At 35.9% G+C, this 19293-nt stretch overlaps 1 protein-coding gene and 1 pseudogene across 2 annotated transcripts in view; one reads left to right on the forward strand and one right to left on the reverse strand.

Annotated features, from left to right (window-relative positions):
- Positions 1–19293, forward strand: part of LOC309616618 (uncharacterized protein) — a 36653-nt gene that overhangs the window by 5063 nt on the left and 12297 nt on the right. The window contains exons 2-4 of the mRNA XM_082367418.1: positions 6397–6479; positions 9379–9505; positions 10602–10700. Coding sequence (XP_082223544.1) covers positions 6471–6479; positions 9379–9505; positions 10602–10700 — 235 coding nt within the window. The 5' untranslated portion in view covers positions 6397–6470. The remainder of the gene's footprint in view (positions 1–6396; positions 6480–9378; positions 9506–10601; positions 10701–19293) is intronic.
- LOC309616639 (small ribosomal subunit protein uS10 pseudogene) lies at positions 1539–9417 on the reverse strand (annotated as a pseudogene). Its single transcript has one exon. The product of its transcript is annotated as a small ribosomal subunit protein uS10 pseudogene (transcript).

Genomic DNA, 19293 nt, shown 5'->3' on the forward strand with positions numbered 1-19293 from the left:
TGAAAATGTTTAGCCACATTTATTGAGCATTTTCTGTGTACCCAGAACTTTTCTACCTATTTGGTACACATATTCACATTAATTTGCAAAGGCAATTTCCTTTTCCATTGATGTTAGAGTGTTTATAGGGAAATGTCTCTAATTATATCAGTGCAGTACAGCTAAAGGATATTCAAGAAGTGAATATACTTAAGTGGTATTTATTTTATTTATTTATTTTTATTGGAGTATAGTTGCTTTACACTGCTGTGTCAGTTTCTGCTGTACAGCAAAGTGAATCAGCCATACGTATACATACATCCCTTCTTTTTTGGATTTCCTTCCCATTTAGGTCACCACAGAGCACGGAGTAGAGTTCCCTGTGCTATGCAGTTGGTTCTCATTAGTTATCTATTTTATACATAGTAGTGTATATATGTCAATTCCAATCTCCCAATTCATCTCACTCTCCCTCCCCCTTGGTATCCATACGTTTGTTCTCTATGTCTGAGCCTCTATTTCTGCTTTGCAAATAAGATCCTCTTTACCATTTTTCTAGATTCCACATATATGTGTTAATATATGATATTTGTTTTTCTGACCTACTTCACTCTGTATGACAGTCTCTAGGTCCATCCATGTCTCTGCAAATGACACAATTTCATTCCTTTTTATGGCTGAGTAATATTCCATTGTATATGTACCACATCTTCTTTGTCCATTCCTCTGTTGATGGACATTTAGGTTGCTTCCATGTCCTGGCTATTGTAAATAGTGCTGCAATGAACATTGGAGTGCATGTATCTTTTTGATTGTGGTTTTCTCCTGGTATATGCCCAGTAGTGGGATTGCTGGGTCATATGGTAGTTCTGTTTTTAGTTTTTTTTAAATAAACTTTATTTATTTATTTATTTATTTATTTATTTATTTATTTATTTATTTTGGGCTGTGTTGGGTCTTTGTTGCTGTGCGTGGGCTTTCTCTAGTTGCAGCGAGAGGGGGCTACTCTTCTTTGTGGTGCACGGGCTTCTCATCGCGGTGGCTTCTCTTGTTGCGGAGCACGGGCTCTAGGCACGTGGGCTTCAGTAGTTGTGGCACGCAGGCTCAGTAGTTGTGGCTCATGGGCTCTAGAGCACAGGCTAAGTAGTTGTGTTGCACGGGCTTAGTTGCTCCGCGGCAGGTGGGATCTTCCCGGACCAGGGCTCAAACCCGTGTCCCCTGCATTGGCAGGTGGACTCTCAACCACTGCACCACCAGGGAAGCCCGGGTTGTTTGTTTTTTTGATATTGAGCTGCATGAGCTGTTTGTATATTTTGGAGATTAATCCTTTGTCAGTTGCTTCACTTGCAAATATTTTCTCCCATTGTCTTTTCGTCTTGTTTATGGTTTGCTGTGCAAAAGCTTTTAAGTTTAATTGGGTCCCATTTGTTTATTTTTGTTTTTATTTTCATTACTCTAGGAGGTGGGTGAAAAAAGATCTTTCTGCAATTTATGTCAAAGAGTGTTCTGCCTATGTTTTCCTCTAAGAGTTTTATAGTGTCTGGCCTTACATTTAGGTCTTTAATCCATTTTGAGTTTATTTTTGTGTATGGTGTTAGGGACTGTTCTAATTTCGTTCTTTTACATGTAGCTGTCCAGTTTTCCCAGCACCACTTATTGAAGAGGCTGTCTTTTCTCCATTGTGTAGTCTTGTCTCCTTTGTCATAGATTAGGTGACCATAGGAGCATGGGTTTATCTCTGGGCTTTCCATCGTGTTCCATTGATCTATATTTCTGTTTTTGTGCTAGTACACTACTATGCGGGATTTTAGTTCCCTGACTAGGGATCAAACCCGGGCCCTCTGCAGTGGAAGCATGGGGTCCTAACCACTGGACCACCAGGGAATTCCCTTAAGTGGTATTTATTTTAATCACATTGATTTTTTTTTCATTGTCATATTAACAAATTTTTAAAATGAGGAATATATGGCCTCTTCCCAAAGTGATGTCTATAAATATTTTAATACTTTGAAATATCTTTATATTTTATTTAGGATGATGGAATTAATACAGGCTTATTGCAAAAAATTTTCATTTCTTTAGGGAATTTACTGAGAAGAAAGCAAGGATAACCCATGGTCTCCCTGCTTAGAGATAATCACTTTAACATTTTGGTGTATATTTTTCCAATTTTGTGTGGTTTTGTTTTGGCAGAATAAAATTGATCAAATAAAGAAGACAAAGTCCAACTCATAGTTCAAAAAAGAAATCTAATCCAATGATAGTTTTCTTTATACCCCTGTACATGTAGGGAGAAGAGGGAAGGGCAGAGAATCTTGTGTGAAAAGCATTACAAGTAGTTAAACCTTTTAGTTATTACAAATGTTATTTAAAACTTAATTACCAGGGCACCATATTACTAAGTAAGACATGCTTTCAGAGTTAATAATTTAGAGATTTAAGCTTATTTTTAGAAAAAATAACACTAATCTCTGATTTCCGGGTGTCTTACAAGTACAAACAATATTTCCAAACATAGTTGTTATACCAGAAAATAAAGATTATATTTATAAATATTTACATAAATCTCTATATTGTGCGAAGAATAAGATTCATTCTCCAGTTAGTTTTCCCAGTTTTATCATGATGTTCTTTGAACAGGTTTATGATTCTGAACAGTTTTTCTTGCTCTCTGTAGCTGCTGGGGACTGAGGAAGGGGACATTTTCTCTTTTCTTGTCTGATAATCTCTCTCTCTCTCTTTTTAATTAATGATTTTATTAAGCAGAAATCTGTTTTGTCAAACGTACCTCCTAAAATTTTAAATATCAGAATTAGAAGAAAGAGGACGCCCAAGAAGCACAAGTTTTAATATAATAAAACCAGGAAGCACCAGAGTTAGCTTCCTTTTATAATAAAAGATTAAGGAACATGGAATGATTTTCTTCTTCAATAATGATAGATAATTTACATTAGTCATCATGATATACAATTTAGTGTGTATTTGAATTATTTTGCCTAGTCTTCAAACTAGTCATATATCATATGTGATATTTTTATCCATACTTTGCTGATGAGGAAATCGGCATTGAAATATTTTTCTTAATTTCAACGGGATGCCACCTCTTAAATTATGCATAATTTTTTAGACCTGCCTTCTTCACCGAGCAATTCTTTTAATATTGTTTTCCATCAATTATATGGTTTAATATCATTCTTATTAAGAATGGCATAGGGGGACTTCCCTGGTGGCGCAGTGGTTAAGAATCCGCCTGCCAATGCAGGGGAAACGGGTTCAAGCCCTGGTCCGGGAAGATCCCACCTGCTGCAGAACAACTAAGTCCACAAGCCACAACTACTGAGCCTGCGTTCTAGAGCCCACGAGCCACAACTAGTTAGACCTTTTGCCACAACTACTGAAGCCCGCGCGCCTAGAGCCCGTGCTCAGCAACAAGAGAAGCCACCGCAGTGAGAAGCACGCGTACTGCAACAAAGAGCAGCCCCCGCTCACGGCAACTAGAGAAAGCCCACGTGCAGCAACAAAGACCCAATGCAGCCAAAAATAAATTAAAAAAAAAAAAGAATGGCATAGTATGTCACAATATAGCAGACTATAATATAGTTAACCTGTTTGCCTGCTGTGAGATTTTTATGTTTTTAATTTTGGACTATCAAAAATTATTCTCTGATGAACATTCTTGTGCATATACCTTGTGAACTTCTATAAGTTATTTCCTTTAAAATTTTTCTAAAAGTGGTATTTTATAGTCAAAAATCATACTTCTTTTAATTGTTTAAAATATGCCAGACCTGGAAAGTATAATATTTGAAGTAATACAGTCACTAAAAGGACATAATTACTTCCTTCAGAGTACTTATAATCTGTGAAGGAAGTTAAAATCTGAATAGGAATAATTGAAAGGTAGTGTGTGATAAAGGCCACTGGTGAGAGTTAGGTGACCTGCCTAAAGGAGACATCAGTGTGACTATAGTGACAGTAAGCATATAAACAAATAATACTGAACACATGGAATCTGTATGACAATAAGTGGATTTTTTACTATAACCTTTATATTTTGTAGATTTCATTCTAATAATACTAGATGTATAGCAAAATTAATAGGTAAGATAATTCAGCAGCTATCTGGAGGATATCATGACAAAACTGACAGGTTCAGAAACAAGATAAATTCTTCTGTTGAAAAGATCTGAAATAAAGCTGTATTGAGACTGTCATCACTTCACAAAACAGATTACTCAGGGACTGTTCCTAAGTTTTTTGTGGCCAGAATTCCAACATAACCGAGAAGAAATTATAAAATGAGATATTGGGATCCAAAGGAAACAAAATATAAGCCATATAGTAAAATGATCTGAATTTATTTATTTTAAAAAATTTTTTAAAAGTTTTGTGATGTGGACCATTTTTTTTTTAAATTTATTTATTTATTTATTTATGGCTGTGTTGGGTCTTCGTTTCTGTGCGAGAGCTTTCTCTAGTTGTGGCAAGCGGGGGCCACTCTTCATCGCGGTGCGCGCGCCACGCCTCTCACTATCGCGGCCTCTCTTGTTGCGGAGCACAGGCCCAGACACGCAGGCTCAGTAATTGTGGCTCACGGGCCTAGTTGCTCCGCGGCATGTGGGATCCTCCCAGACCAGGGCTCGAACCCGTGTCCCCTGCATTGGCAGGCAGATTCTGAACCACTGCGCCACCAGGGAAGCCCGATGTGGACCATTTTTAAAGTCTTTATTGAGTTTGTTACAATATTGCTTCTTGGTTTTTTGGCCCCAAGGCATGTGGGATCTTAGCTCCCCAACCAGGGATTGAACCCGCACCCCCTGCATTGGCAGGCGAAGTCTTTTTTTTTTTTTTAATATTTATTTATTTATTTGGTTACACTGGTCTTACTTGTGGCAGGAGGGCTCCTTAGCTGCGGCTCACCAGCTCCTTAGTTGCGGCTTGCAGGCTCCTTAATTGTGGCATGTGAACTCTTAGTTGCGGCATGCATGTGGGATCTAGTTCCCTGACCAGGGATAGAACGTGGGTCCCCTGCATTGGGAGCATGGAGTCGTATCCACTGTGCCACCAGGGAAGTCCCTGGAAGGTGAAGTCTTAACCACTGGACTGCCAGAGACATCCCAATGATCTGAATTTAAAGAACAAAGAACTTTGTGCACGTCTTCGCCTTAACAAATTAAAAAAAACATATTTTGGACTTCCCTGGTGGCACAGTGGTTAAGAATCCGCCTGCCAATGCAGGGGACACGGGTTCGAGCCCTGGTTGGGGAAGATCCCACATGCTGCGGAGCACCTAAGCCCATGCGTCACAGCTACTGAGCCTGCCCTCTAGAGCCTGTGCACTGCAACAAGAGAAGCCACTGCAATGAGAAGCCTGTGCACTGCAACGAAAAGTAGCCCCCGCTCGCCGCAACTAGAGAAAGCCCGTGTGCAGCAACAAATAAATTAAAAAAAAAAAAAATTTCAAGTTCCTATGTCAATTGTTATAATGATTATGAAGTAACCTTAAAAAAAAAAAACAAAACTCAAGACCTAAGCAAAAAGATAGGGATTGCCAATGTCAAATTCTGATCATGGCAAAGGTATAATTTATGTCTTCACTAGTTTTATTTGATTGTTTCATGTATGAACTAAAAACAACTGAATACCCAGTGATTCATTTCTAAAAACACCCCCTAAAAAAAAAACAATAAAAACATAACCAAAAATATAATAGCTGTTAATATATGGCCATATAAATTTCCAGACTTTTCTATTTTCTGTTTTATGATTGTCATTCTTTTCTCTGTATTGATTAATATGCTCTTATATTTTATAAATAGAAATATATTAGTCAACCTTACTTTTCTATTGACATTATATATGGAACATTTTCCATGTCCTTAAATATTCTTCCCAATTTAACTTTTAATGACTATTTGTATATTCTAGTATAATATTGGTCTGTCATATATTTAACTAATAAGCTTTGCTGGACTCAGAATGCTGAACATTCCTGTCCATCTCTTAATATTTTGATCAGCTGCACCCACTTTCAAGGCCATGAAAGAGGTTCTGATTTGGATTATGTGGCCTCTTTTCTCTCTTGAAGTTGGGAATGGAAAGAGGAATATCTGCTCAGAGCAAGACAGAGCTGCCCAATCTTAGGTTCACGTCAACCTGATAACAATGGTACATTGGCCAGAAAATTTTCTGCTGAAGTATCTGGGTCTGGTTTCAATGCAGAAATGACTCTGCAGCTGAGACCCCTAGGAATTGAGTGAGGAAATGGATTTGTCCAGAATCCTAACTTACCCAAGTTGTGTGTGATACGAAGTAATTTGGAATCTGGAATGGAAGAGCATAAATGGTAACATTAACTTAAGCCCAGTGAGGAAACACTAAAGTACAACTGGTCTCAAGGTCTTTCTCTTCTCCCAGGTCTGGGTTTTCTGGACTCTGCTTTTCTGGTAAAGGAGCCCAGAGGACTAATCAGCTCTTGCAGGTCTAAAACCATGGCCCATGTAAGTTGATGTTTCTCTCCTTGTTGAAATATGTGTATATTTTTTTTTGGTCATGTAAGTATTTTCATTAATTTTCCTGATGTTTCCTAACAGAAAGTTCCCTCAAATAACCTGTTTCCTAGCTATTGTTCCAGAGAAATATGTGGCCAAATTACCTGGCACTGTCTCTGTTTGGCCCATTCAAAACTAACTAGTGTTCATGTAATTATTGTCCAAAATTTTCAATATATTTTTAGTGCCCATTCTTCAATTAAGGGCAGTGATGGAATAGTGGGGTTAAGTTCTTTGAAGTAGAAATTTATGCTATGCAAGTCAGATCTGTAGTTTGGAGATGGAGACAATGGTTCTGTTTAACTATCCATGGTAAGACTTTGAAGTTTTCCACAGATCCGAGATTTCCAGGTAGATGAGGTGGAATTTATCATTGAATGACCTGAATCTTAATATGGTATGAAATTCCTACTTTGTATGGATGAGTATATGATTTGGGCTTTGAACATGGAGGTCACAGATGTGGTAGGAAAGCCATGAGACATAAATACTAAGGCTATTTTGTTGTTGAACGAGACTTGCTAAGTTTGTGTAACATCTGTATAATTGACCAGCCTTCTTCAGTATCATTTAAATCAATGAATTATCTTTTAGTGCTTAATTAGTTACTCTGAAACATAGCATCTTAAAGCAGTAAACATTTATCTCACAGTTTCAGTGAGTTAGATATCTGGATGTTGCTTAGCTTGGCTCTCCTGCTCTGGGTCTCTTACAGGGTTATAATGTGTTGGTCAGGGTTGCAGTCATTTTAAAGCTCATCTTTGAGTGGATCTGCATCCGAACTCATTGAAGTGGTTGTTGACTTGATCCAGTTCTTCATGGCTGTTGGTTTGAGGGCCTCACTGCCTCAGTAGCTGTTGGCTGGCGACTGCGCTTGGTTTATTGATTTTATTGTTTGTTTTGTTTTGTTTTTTTGGTCTATAAAATTTATTAACAAAGTTTCAAAAACATTTTGAAATTTGCCAAGTTTAAAAGGAGTTATGACAAACTGGCAGAGCCAGGGCTGAAATTTAAGATCAATTTTCCCTGAGTTACTTGCCTTCTAGTACATTAGGTTCTTAACCATGGCTGTACACATTAGAATCACCCCAGAAACTTTTGATAGTACCCCATATCAATTAAATCGGATTTTCCAGAGTAGAACCCAGACACATGTTCTCTGGAAAAGCTCCAATAGGCAGCCAGAACTGTATATATTCATCATCAACACAAGGTCTCACATGTTATTTAGCTAATACAATTCAGTTTTCAAATAATATCAAGTGTAAACTAATTTAGTGGCCCCTGGAACATATAATGAAAAAGAGTAAAACATAGGCTACCCATCTAATTTTAATTATTCTACTTAAAAGGTGGAATGAATACCATAGCACAACTCTATTACTAAGACCTGTCCGTATTATGAATAAAAGTCAACAATATTTAACAACTGATTATCAATTTATTAAAAACATTGATTTAAGCATCTGCAGTGGTGACTTCAGCCTCGACTCCTGGCTCAATACTGATGGAAGTGATCTGCTTGACAATCTCAGAAGGACTGTGCAGGTCAGTGAGTCGCTTGTGGATCCTCATCTGGAAACGATCCCAAGTCTTAGAATTCACCACAAGGAGTTTTCCTTGTAGTTATTCTCAGTCTTGGTAGGCATCCGAACCGGTCCTTTCACTTTGAGATTCTTTTCCTTCGCGTCTCTGATCAGATCAGCACATACCTTCTTCAAAGATTTCACGTTGCGGCTGTTGAGGGTGATTCTAATCTGGTGAATCGCCACCTCGGGCTCCATGGGAGTCTTTCCGGTATCTTTAAAAGCCATAGCTGCGGCGCGGCTTCCTAAACAACGTGTTCCTCTGCGAGAGCGAACTGCAGTGAGTCAGGAGCAGGAGCGGGCGGCCCGAGGCTCCGCTGCAGCGGCGACCGCGTCTTCCTCCAAAAGGGCTTTATTATGTGGGGCTCTCCTTAGGGCAGCTCACACGTGGTAGCTGGCTTCATCAGAGTGACCAAGTGAGACAGCAAGAGAGAATAAGCAATGTGGAAATCATAGTTTTTTATAAGCTAATGTTGGACGTGACATTCCATCACTTTTCTATATTCTATTTGTTAGAAATAATTCTCTCTCACTGGGTTCAGACCACATTCAAAGGGAGAGGATTACATCAGGACATAAATACCAGGAAATGGAGATCATTGGTAATCAATGAGGTTACCTACTACACTCAGAATAAGGAAAGTGTTCAGTGAGAGATGGTAGATGGCAACAAAAATGCATATCATTATATATGTAGTTGGTGAAAATAGAACCTTACAGTTGTGGAAAACCTTCCAAATGTTGTGCATCTAATTGTATAAATGATTAAATCTGATTTATTTATAAAATACAATGTCATATGCCAAAATAATAAATGGATTTATTGAATCAAGCAAAAATGCTTATGGCAAGATCTAACATAATAGTACTTGATACTTGAAGAAAATCGTATTAATTTTATGCAACCCAGTTTTTAAAATTTGGAGAAATATTTATTTATTGAGAATTTTTGAGGCAGATACCATTTGGACATTATTCTTGTATACGCTTTTTAATTTAGGAGGGAAACATTATTTTGTCCATTTCCAAATGGTTCAGGTATTTAGAAGTATCCCAGAATACGGAAGACATTTGACCTGTGTTGGCAGGCTTCTTAAAAAATATGTATACCTTGTGCTTAAGTCTCCTTCCACATCATAGATTGCCAGCCTACATGCTTTCATTTTCTCTTTTCCTGCGGAGAAGTCCATCAACTCCTCTGCTTCTGCTTTCAAAGTATTTTCTTTAATTTGCCCAGTGATACATGGTGTTTACTGTTTCAGGGATCACTGACATTCAGTGATGTGGCCATAGGCTTCTCTCAGCAGGAATGGGAATGTCTTGACCTCATTCAGAAGACTTTGTACTGGGATGTGATGATGGAGAACTATGGTAACTTGGTCTCACTGGGTATGTTCATCTGCTTCAAATAATTTAGATTAATTTAGAATCTGCTCTATAGGCTGTGTATTTTTTCTACTGTAATTTTCAGGGCTGCCTTTCAAGAAACTAGTTAAATTTGTTTTTCCTCTTCCCAAAAAAGTGGTCTGAGCTTTGTCAGGTTAGAAATGGCAGCTCCATTAAACACCTTCATCTTCCCTATCCTTCAATCATATTCGTATCTCCATGTGTTCTTTTTTTATATTTGCATCTCTTCCATAATGACCAAGCAGCTAAATTAGATATTTGTGGCATATACTGTATAACCATGGTCAAAGGATCCAAGTTTTTTATTCATTTGTGCTCCAGATTGCTCTAATACTCCATTTTAAGATCTGAAACAGTTTCAGGGATATCAGCTTGGCAGAGGGTCCTGAATTGCTCTCAGTATCAAAAGAGCCTCTACAATTTATATGGTGATGGATTGCATAATTGGAATTTATTTAAAACTGTACCAAAAGCAGTTCATTTCTTACAACAGAGTTCATCTGATTTGTGGTTGAAAGTTGTAATCCATGAAAATTACATTCAAAATGGAATGAATATCTTATAGCTCTCTTTTCTTGTATCCTCTAGTGACATTAGAGCATAAGAATAATGTTAATAGCTAACATTTTGATTACTGTGTAGTAGTCATTATTCTAAGCGCATTATGTGATTTAGCTGATTAAAATAACTGAGAGTATTAACTGATTTAATTCCCCCAACAGTACTATTATTATCCCCATTTTATAAATGAGAATACTGAGGTATAGTGGGTTTAAGTGAATTATTCGAGGTTATACCCAGCTGGAAGGTAGCAAAGGCAGGAATTGATCCCAGGCTTCAGAATATGTTTTTAACCACATTATGTTTGCTCTCTAGAGTTAGAGGACATATGAGTTTGAATTTTAAATACAGCAAAACAAAAACTTTACCTTACCTAACTGACCTCTTATTCTTTAATTTTCTCATTCTTCTCTAAAATAGTCAATATCATTATGATCTTTTATTATCATAATTATAATTTTACCTTGACTAGTTACAATTTATTTCTCCAACCTGTGGCATTCTTTTTTCTTTAAAGCAGGCCATTCCATTTCTAAGCCAAATGTAATTACCTTACTGGAGCAAGGAAAAGAACCCTGGATGGTTATGAGAGAAGAAACAAGAAGTTGGTGTACAGGTAAGTAAGAGCAGGTCAGGCAGAAGTCATTTGTGTAAGTGATAGCCCAGGTGGTAAATACACTTGGTAAACACATCCTTGAAACATTAGTTGGAAAGCTCCCTTCTCAGTGAAGGAAAGTCTTGTAATGTGAAGAGGAAGTATCTCAACTTCATCATAACCTCATTAGTCATTCACCATGTTATTTTTCTCATATTCCCCTCCCAATTTCATGCTAGTCACTTTCCTTCCACGGTGTAGCCATTTACCTGTATTTTGGACCAGATTCTTTCCAAATCCTCTTTTTCAATGTGACTCTTGTCTAAAAATGCATTCATTCCTATATCTGGAAAATATTTGAATAGTCTGAGCTGGCACTGTGCTTGGCACAGTCAACCCAGTAATACTGAATAGGGCAGATAATGTTCTTGCAGTAATGGAGATTATACCATGTTAAGGGAGAAATTAACATGAAATAAATAGATAAATAATATAAGGTAGTGAAATATGTTATGAAGGACACTAACAAAGAACACAGCAAATTTAGGTAAGGTAGCATCATCAAGAACCCTTTTCTAACATTTGTGCAGAGACATGAAGTAAGGTCACAGGCTTTTTGACTGTACAAGAGCGCATCCAAGGAGAGTGAATGACACATGCAAAGGCCCTCAAGGGGGATGAGGTTTGCGTGTTTGAGGAGTAGCATCTAGATCAGTTAGTGAATGGTGACTAACAGGACATGAAGCTAGTATGTTAGGAAGGAAAAGATCCTATTAGATTTTGTGGATCCTTATGAAGAATTAGTAGAATTGTTTTCTAAGAGGAGTTAGGATCCCTAATCTGATTCAGGTTTTTTGTCTTTGTTTTTTAAATATGATTTTTACCTTTTCTTTAATCATAAGACTTACACAGAAGCCTAGATAAAACAACTATAGGTTAAATTGTAATTCATTTTCATATCCTTTTCAAATATTTCTTTATTCTTATTTGTGTTAACATTGATCTGTTGGATTTATTCTCATATTCTTTCTAGGTTGGTATTCTTTCATTATTTTTCATTTATTTGAAATTTACTTGTGAGCTCTATCACCCAATTCTGAGTTTTTCTAATTCTCATTTATGATTTTTCATATCTAAAAGTTTTTTCTTGTCTTTTAGCATGTTATTGAATAGTATGGTATAGTTTTTTCCCTGTTTTCAGGGCATTTGCTTTAGATGTATATATATTGTCTCTATAACTGTCATTAACTTTAGTCATATAATTTCTTGTATAGAAGTTGACCTTGGGCCTTTTTGCGGGGGCGGGGGGTCATTTATATATGAGATTAGTTTTCCTCAATTTTGAGAAAGGAGTCAAGATTCTGGATGCCTTTTCTAAATTTGTGATTTTAAGAGCTCCCTCTTCTGTTTATTTTTTTTAAGCATTTAAATTATCATGGCTTGGGGAATGAATGGAACTATTCAGGAGCATAGTTTTTTATAATATTATAATTAAGATGGTATTGATCAGATTTAAATTGTTACAGATTAAGATGTTAATTGTAATTCCCAGGAAAACCATTAAGAAAATAACTAAAACATATATAGCAAAAGAAACAATAAAGGAAATCAAATGGCATCCTAGAACATATCTATTTAACACAAAAGAAGGTAATAATTAAGAGACAGAAGGGGAAGAAAGGCCTAAGACACATAGAAAATATGTAACAAATTTTAACCATAAATTCTATCAGTAATTATATTAAAGGTAAATTGAGTGTACACTCCATTTAAATGACCAACGTAGGCAGAATGGATTAAAAATAAAAAACATGATCCAACTGTAAGAAATACATTTTAGAGTCAGAAACACAAATAGGTTAAAATAAAGGTCCAGCCACATGGGGAAGCAGCTGGTCACTTTCTTAAAATGTTAAACTTGGAGTTACCATCTGGTCAATAGGGTGCACTCCCTTATAGTCTTTAGATCTTTGCCCAAATATCATGCTTTTAGTGGGGTTTTGCAGTGAGCCTTTCCCCTGATCCTAGCCATCCTGAGTCTTCTTTCCAATTTCATTTTCTTCTTTAGCAATTTCCATCTTCTGGCATGCCATGTGACTTGTTTTGCAAGCTAATGAAGACCATGCTTTTCTTCTCATCTCTTTCCTTCATAGCTAGCTACATACTCTAGAAAATTGGAAATGTACATCTCACAAAAGCTTGTACACGGTTGCTCATAGCAGCATTGTGTATTAATGGTCAAAAAGTGTAAACAACCCAGATTTCCCACTATAATCAAGATACACAACATTTACAGTACATGAAAGGTTTCCATTGTTTCCCTTCCCAATTAATTTCCACGCCCCATGCCCACTCCTATTCAAACTACCACTGCTCAACTTTCTGTCAATGTACATTAGATTAGCCTTTTAAAATAATTTTATAAATATGGAATCATACATTATATATTCTGTTATGTTTTGCTTCCATTGGTCAGTATAATGACTTTGAGGCATGTCTATATTGTTGCGTGTATCACTACTTTGTTCATTTTTTTGTTAAGTAGTATTCTGTTGTATGGATAGACCACAATTTATGTTTCTGTTCACCTGCTGATGGACTTTTGTGTTGTTTCCGGTTTGGGACTAGTTATGAGTAGAACTGTTATGAATATTTGTGTACATGTATTTTTATAGGGTGAATACCTAAGAGTGGAATTGTTGAGTAGTAACTGCATGTTTAACAATTTTAGAAATTTTGCACTGCTCCATTCCACTTACTCCATTTCCTTTCCAACTCTTGTTATTGTCAGTCCTTTAAATTCTAGACATTATAGTTGGTATGTAGTGGTGTCTTTTTGCATTTCCATGATGACTAATGATCTTGAGTTTCTTTTATTTACTGATCATTCATATTTTTTGGAGTGTTTATCCAAATCTTTAGCCATTTGAAATCATTATTTTCTTATATTTGAGGGGTAACTGTTCTTTATTTTGGAACAAAAGGAAGTCCTTTTGGAACATTAAAAACTTTTTCCCACAATGTGACTTACCTATTAATTTTATTAACAATATCTTACAAGGAGTTTTTAAATTGTTATGAATTCCAAGTTATCAAATTTCTCTTTAATGATTTTTTTGGGGGTATACTATCCAAGAAATCTTTGCCTACCCCAAGGTGGCAAAGTTTTTTCCCTGCTTTTTCTTGACCTTTTATAATTTTTGCTTTTATGTTAAGTTCTATTATATATCCATTTTGAGTTAATTTTTTATTACGGTGTGAGTAGGGTTCAGGACTCATGTTTTCCATATGGATACCCAGTTATTCCAGCACCATTTAAAAAAAAAAGACTCTCCTTTCCCTTTTGGATTGCTTTGGCACCTTTGTCAGAAGTGAAATCACTGTATGTATCTGTGTCTGTTTCTGGTCTCTACTGTGTTTTTCATGTTGGCATAGAAAGTGAAAGTCTTAAAAAAAAAAAGAAAGTCTTGTGGTAGGTTTTTTCATTTGTGACCTTTGTTGAATTGTTGATAGTTTTCTTTTGTTCCTAGTTTGCTGATTTTTTTTTTTTAACTATGAATGGGTGTTCAATTTTGTCAAATGCTTTATCTGAATCTATTAAAATGATGTTTTTTCAAAACTTTGCATTTCTTGTCCCTTCGTAATCTTCCTCCTCTGTCTTCCTCCAACTTCCTTAGGTATGCAATGATCTACTTTCTACTTTCTGTCACAATAGAGTTGATTGCATTTTCTGTAGTTTTATACAAACAGAATGATAGTGTGACGTTTTTCATCTTCCTTCAGTCAGCATAATTAGGTTGAAGTTCATCCATGTTGTTATGTGTATTTTACTCAGTACTATACCAGTATTTGGTTATACCACAATTTGTTTACTCATTATCTGCTGATGGACATTTTTGGTTTTTAGCAATAACAAATTAAGATGCTGTAGACATTTGTTTATAAGTCTTTGAATGAATATATGCTTTCATTTCTTTTGGCCAAATACTGAGCAGTTGAATGCCTGGATTGTATGGTTAAATTTGTAAGATTTTAAATTTAGATTTAGATAAATAAGATTATAAATTTAAATTTGTAAGAAACTATTTTACAGTGTTTCTATACCATTTCACATTTCCACCAGCTATAAGAGAGGTCTGGATCCTCCATATCTTACGAACAATTGGTATGGTCAATCTTTTTAATTCTGGCCTTTCAAGTAAGTATATAGTGGCATTTTGTTGTGGTTTTAATCTGTTTCTCCATAATAACTAATGATGTTGAGTATCTTATTTGCTGTCTTCTTTAGTGCAGTATCTTTTAAAATCTTTTGTCTGTTTTATTAGGTTGTTTTCTTATTGAACGTGTAAGTTATTTTTCATATTCTACATTAAAAGATATCCTTTTTGAATATTCTCTTGTTTACTGTGATTTTTCCTTTCATTCTTGTAGCAGTGTGCTTGGGAGAACAGAAGTTTTGAACTTTGACAAAATCAAGTTTATCCATTTATTCTTTATGAATCTTGGTTTTTGGTGTTGTATCTAAGAATTCTTTGTCTAGTCCAAGGTCACACATTTTTCCGGTTTTCTTCCAAAAGTTTTACAGTTTTATGTTTTACATTCAGGTCTGTGATCCATTTTTTAGTTCATTTTTGTTTATCAAAGTATGGATTCTTTTTTGGCATATGGATATCCCAATTGTTCCTGCATCATTTCTTGAAAAGACTATTCTTTCTTCACTCTATTGCCTTTGAAATGATGAAAGTAAGTTTTTCATATATGTATAGATCTATTTCTGATCATCTGTTCCATTAATTGATGTGTCTTGACACATCAACTTGCTGATTAGTGTATCTTCATAAGTCTTATAATTAAGTAGTGTTATTTAGTCCTCGTACTGTGGTCTTTTCAAAGTTGTTTTGACTATTCTAGGTCCTTTGCATTTCCCTATAAATTTTAGGATCAGCTTGTCAATTTCATCATAGACCACAAAAAAGTCTGCTGGGATTTTTACTGGAATTACATTGAATCTATAAATCAATTCAGCAATAATTATTGACATCTTAACAGTATCAAGTTTTACATTCCATAAACATGATATGTCTCTCCATTTATTTATATCTTTAACTTTTCTCAGCAGTGTTTTATAGTTTATAGTGTACAGGTCTTACATATCTTTTGTGAGATATATCCCTCACTATGTCCTATTTTTTTTTTTATGTCCTATTTTTGATACTACTTTAAATTGTATTTTTAAAAACTGAATCCCTGAGTGTTCGCTCATATTTACATATTGGTTGTATATACTTCAGCCTTGCTAAACTCAATTATTATTTTCTAGTAGCTGTTTTATAGTTTACATTTGACTTTCTACACATATGATTAAGTAATCTATGATTAAGGACATTTTTGTATCTTAATTTTTCTCCTGCATGCCTTTACTTATTTTTTGATTTATTGCACTGCCTGGAACCTCTAGTCCAATGTTGAGTAGAAGTGGTGAGGGCATAACTTTTTATTGTTCTGATCGTATGTGGTAGGCATAATTCTCTCACCATTGGATATGGTGTTAGCTGTGGGTTTTTTTGCAGATGATCTTTATTAGGATAAGTTCTTTTTATGAGGGATGGATATGGCTTTTATTAAATGCTTTTTTAAAAAAAATTTTTAGATATCCATATGGGTTTTTTAAATTTTATTTTGTTAATATAGTGAATTATATTGATGAAATTTTCAAATATTAAACCAATCTTGTATTCCTGGGATTGATCATCGCTACGGTCTGAATGTTTCTACCCCCCAGTATTATACTGAAATCCAAACCCCCAGAGATGATGGCATTAGGAGGGAAAGCCTTTGGGAGATGCTTAGGTCATGAAGGTGGAGCACTCATGAGTGGAATTAGTGTTCTTATTAAGAGTTACCACAGAGATTCCTCACCCCTTACACCATATGAGGATGCATTGAGAAGGCACTGGCTATGAACCAGGAAGAAGGCCTTCACCAGAATATGACCATACTGGTCCCTTGATCTTGGACTTCTCAGCCTCTGGAACTGTGAGAAATAAATTTCTGTTGTTTATAAGCTACCCAGTCTTTATTTTTTGTTATAGTAGCCCAAAAGGACTAAGACAGGCATTACGTATTACCTTTTTTATGTATTGATGGATTCTGTTAGTTAAGATAGTGTTTAGTATTTTGCATATATGTTTACAAGGTTTTATAGTGTGTAATTTTCACTTCTTATACTGTTTTTCTCCTGTTTGGTATCAGAGTAACTAGCTGCATAGACTGATTCACTCCTCAATTTTCTGGAATAGTTTGTTTAGAACTGGTAGTACTTCTTCACTAAGTATTTGAAATAATTCACCAGTGAAACTGCCTGTGCTTGGAATTTTCTTTGTGGGAAGGTTTTCAGATTGTTTACTATGTATAGTGTTGCCGCACTGATTTATATCCTTCTCGTGCATGTGCTGTTGTTGGTAAGACTGAATGTTGTACTGATCTATACCCAAGTACCAAATTAGGAAATCTTCTCTGGCTGTTTTTGTCCCAGCATTCCCCGCTTGCTTTCCAGTTTGGCAGTGCTCCCTCTCATTGTTCTTATAGCCAGAAACATTGTGGAGTTTCTGTTGGAATTTTTGTAGCCCACGCTTACCCCACAATAACTGGGACCTGCCCTTGAAGCAAGGACATGAGAGTGAGTTAAGCAAGAAACTCAGCTCAGTCTGGGTTGCTTTGTAAAGTCTGACTCCTTTCCAAAGCCCTCCTGCTTTTATTTACAGCCCTTATGTAGTTAATTTTTGTATTTTGTCAAGTGTTAATAGTTGAAATCAGAGAGGGGGCAGGCTGTAGGAACTTCATGCTGCCACACTGGAACTAGAACTTCTTCAATTAAGGAGTTATTTAATGATGAGAAATAATTTTTTTCTCTTGTATCATTGCTGATTCATTGCTTTTTATTGCATGGTTTATTATCTGTCACAATCATTTTATGCTACTGTCTTTTTAGTTTTGGCCAATCAAAACTCTCCAAGCCTTTCAAGTCTTCCTCTCTTTTTGGCATAAGATTTCTAGGGTTATGCCTGCTGGCTTCCTAAATTTTCCCTTTATCCAATTATGCTGTATCCATATTTTAGATCTAGATATTGAGAAATTACAATATAGGTGTTGAAATATGCTTATGACACTTCTTAATTTTTTCCTGGCAGCTTTTTTTCTGTTTATTCTGTAGCATCTGGTTGGTTTAGGCTTTCTTTTCTGTGTTCAATTTTAATAAATTTTCCTAGAAAGTTATCCATACTTTCAAAAGTATTCACATAGTACCCTTGTAATTTAAATAAATTCCTCTGTGGTTTTTTTTTTTTAAGATTAATTATTTATTTATTTTTGGCTGTGTTGGGTCTTAGTTGTGGCATGTAGGATCTTCTGTTGCAGCGCACAGGTTCTTTGTTGAGGCAGGCAGGGTTCTCTCTAGTTGTGGTGTGCAGGCTCCAGAATGCATGGGCTCAGTAGTTGTGGCACATGGACTCAAGAGTGCGTGGGCTCTGTAGCTGTGGTGCATGGGCTCCACAGCGCATGGGCTCCATAGTTGCAGCACACGGTCTCTCTAGTTGTGGCACGTGGGCTCAGTAGTTGCAGCGCGTGGGCTTAGTTGCCCCGCAGCACGTGGGATCTCAGTTCCCTGACAAGGGCTCGAACCCTCATCCCCTGCATTGGAAGGCAGATTCTTAACCACTGGACCACCAGGGAAGTCCCCCTCTGTGGTTCTTGTTTTCCTCTTTTCTTATTTTTATTTAGCTGTCTTTAATTGGTTTATCTAATATTTCTTATAATGATTTTTTTAAAGTACCAGCTCTTTATTTGTTAATGTTACTGTTTTCTAACTCATTATGTTCTGCTTTTATCTTTATCTTTATGCCTCCCTCTATTTTGTTGTTTATTTTCTACATGTTAGGCTTTGATTCTCAACTCACCTTTTTTTATAGAGATAATTATTTTAAGTTTTGGGTTCTCTGCGTGGTGAAATTGAATGCCCAAGGTTCAGATTTGTGCTTATTTTCTGTGTAGTCCATTTACTAGAACTCTTTTATTTCAGTTTTTTCTTTCCATAGTGATCTAGCATTTTTGGAGAGAGCATTTCCATTTCCAGATGAAAGGGCTTTTGGTTTTCTAATATTTATTAATTTCTATTGTTACTCAATTTTGAAGAGTGTTGTTAATATTATTTCAACTTTTTGTACACATACCATACTCTAGGTACAAGAAGATGTTTTTTGCCCTCAACTTATAGCTCCCTCATTAAACGCTTTGGATTTTGCTCAAGATACTTCATACAGATTTTTATCATTCAGCCCACAACTGCCAATTCTTTTTAATATAATTCTTCGCATTCTTCTAGACTCTTCTATATAATTCAAGTGCCCTCTTTTGCCCAAAGTCCCTAAATGTTCAAAATACCATACAACTGGTATACCTGGTATATGTCAGAGAATTGATGGACATACTTTTCTGGGGATGACCAGAATGGTTGGCCTTGGTTAAAAGGGAAAGCTAGAGAGGACCTGAGAAAAGATATGGAGGAATGAAACAGGTTGAACATATGTAAGGATAAATAATAAAGTGTCAGGGGAGG

The sequence above is a fragment of the Balaenoptera borealis genome (assembly GCF_965194805.1).
Source record: "Balaenoptera borealis genome assembly, chromosome: 19".
NCBI lineage: Eukaryota > Metazoa > Chordata > Mammalia > Artiodactyla > Balaenopteridae > Balaenoptera > Balaenoptera borealis.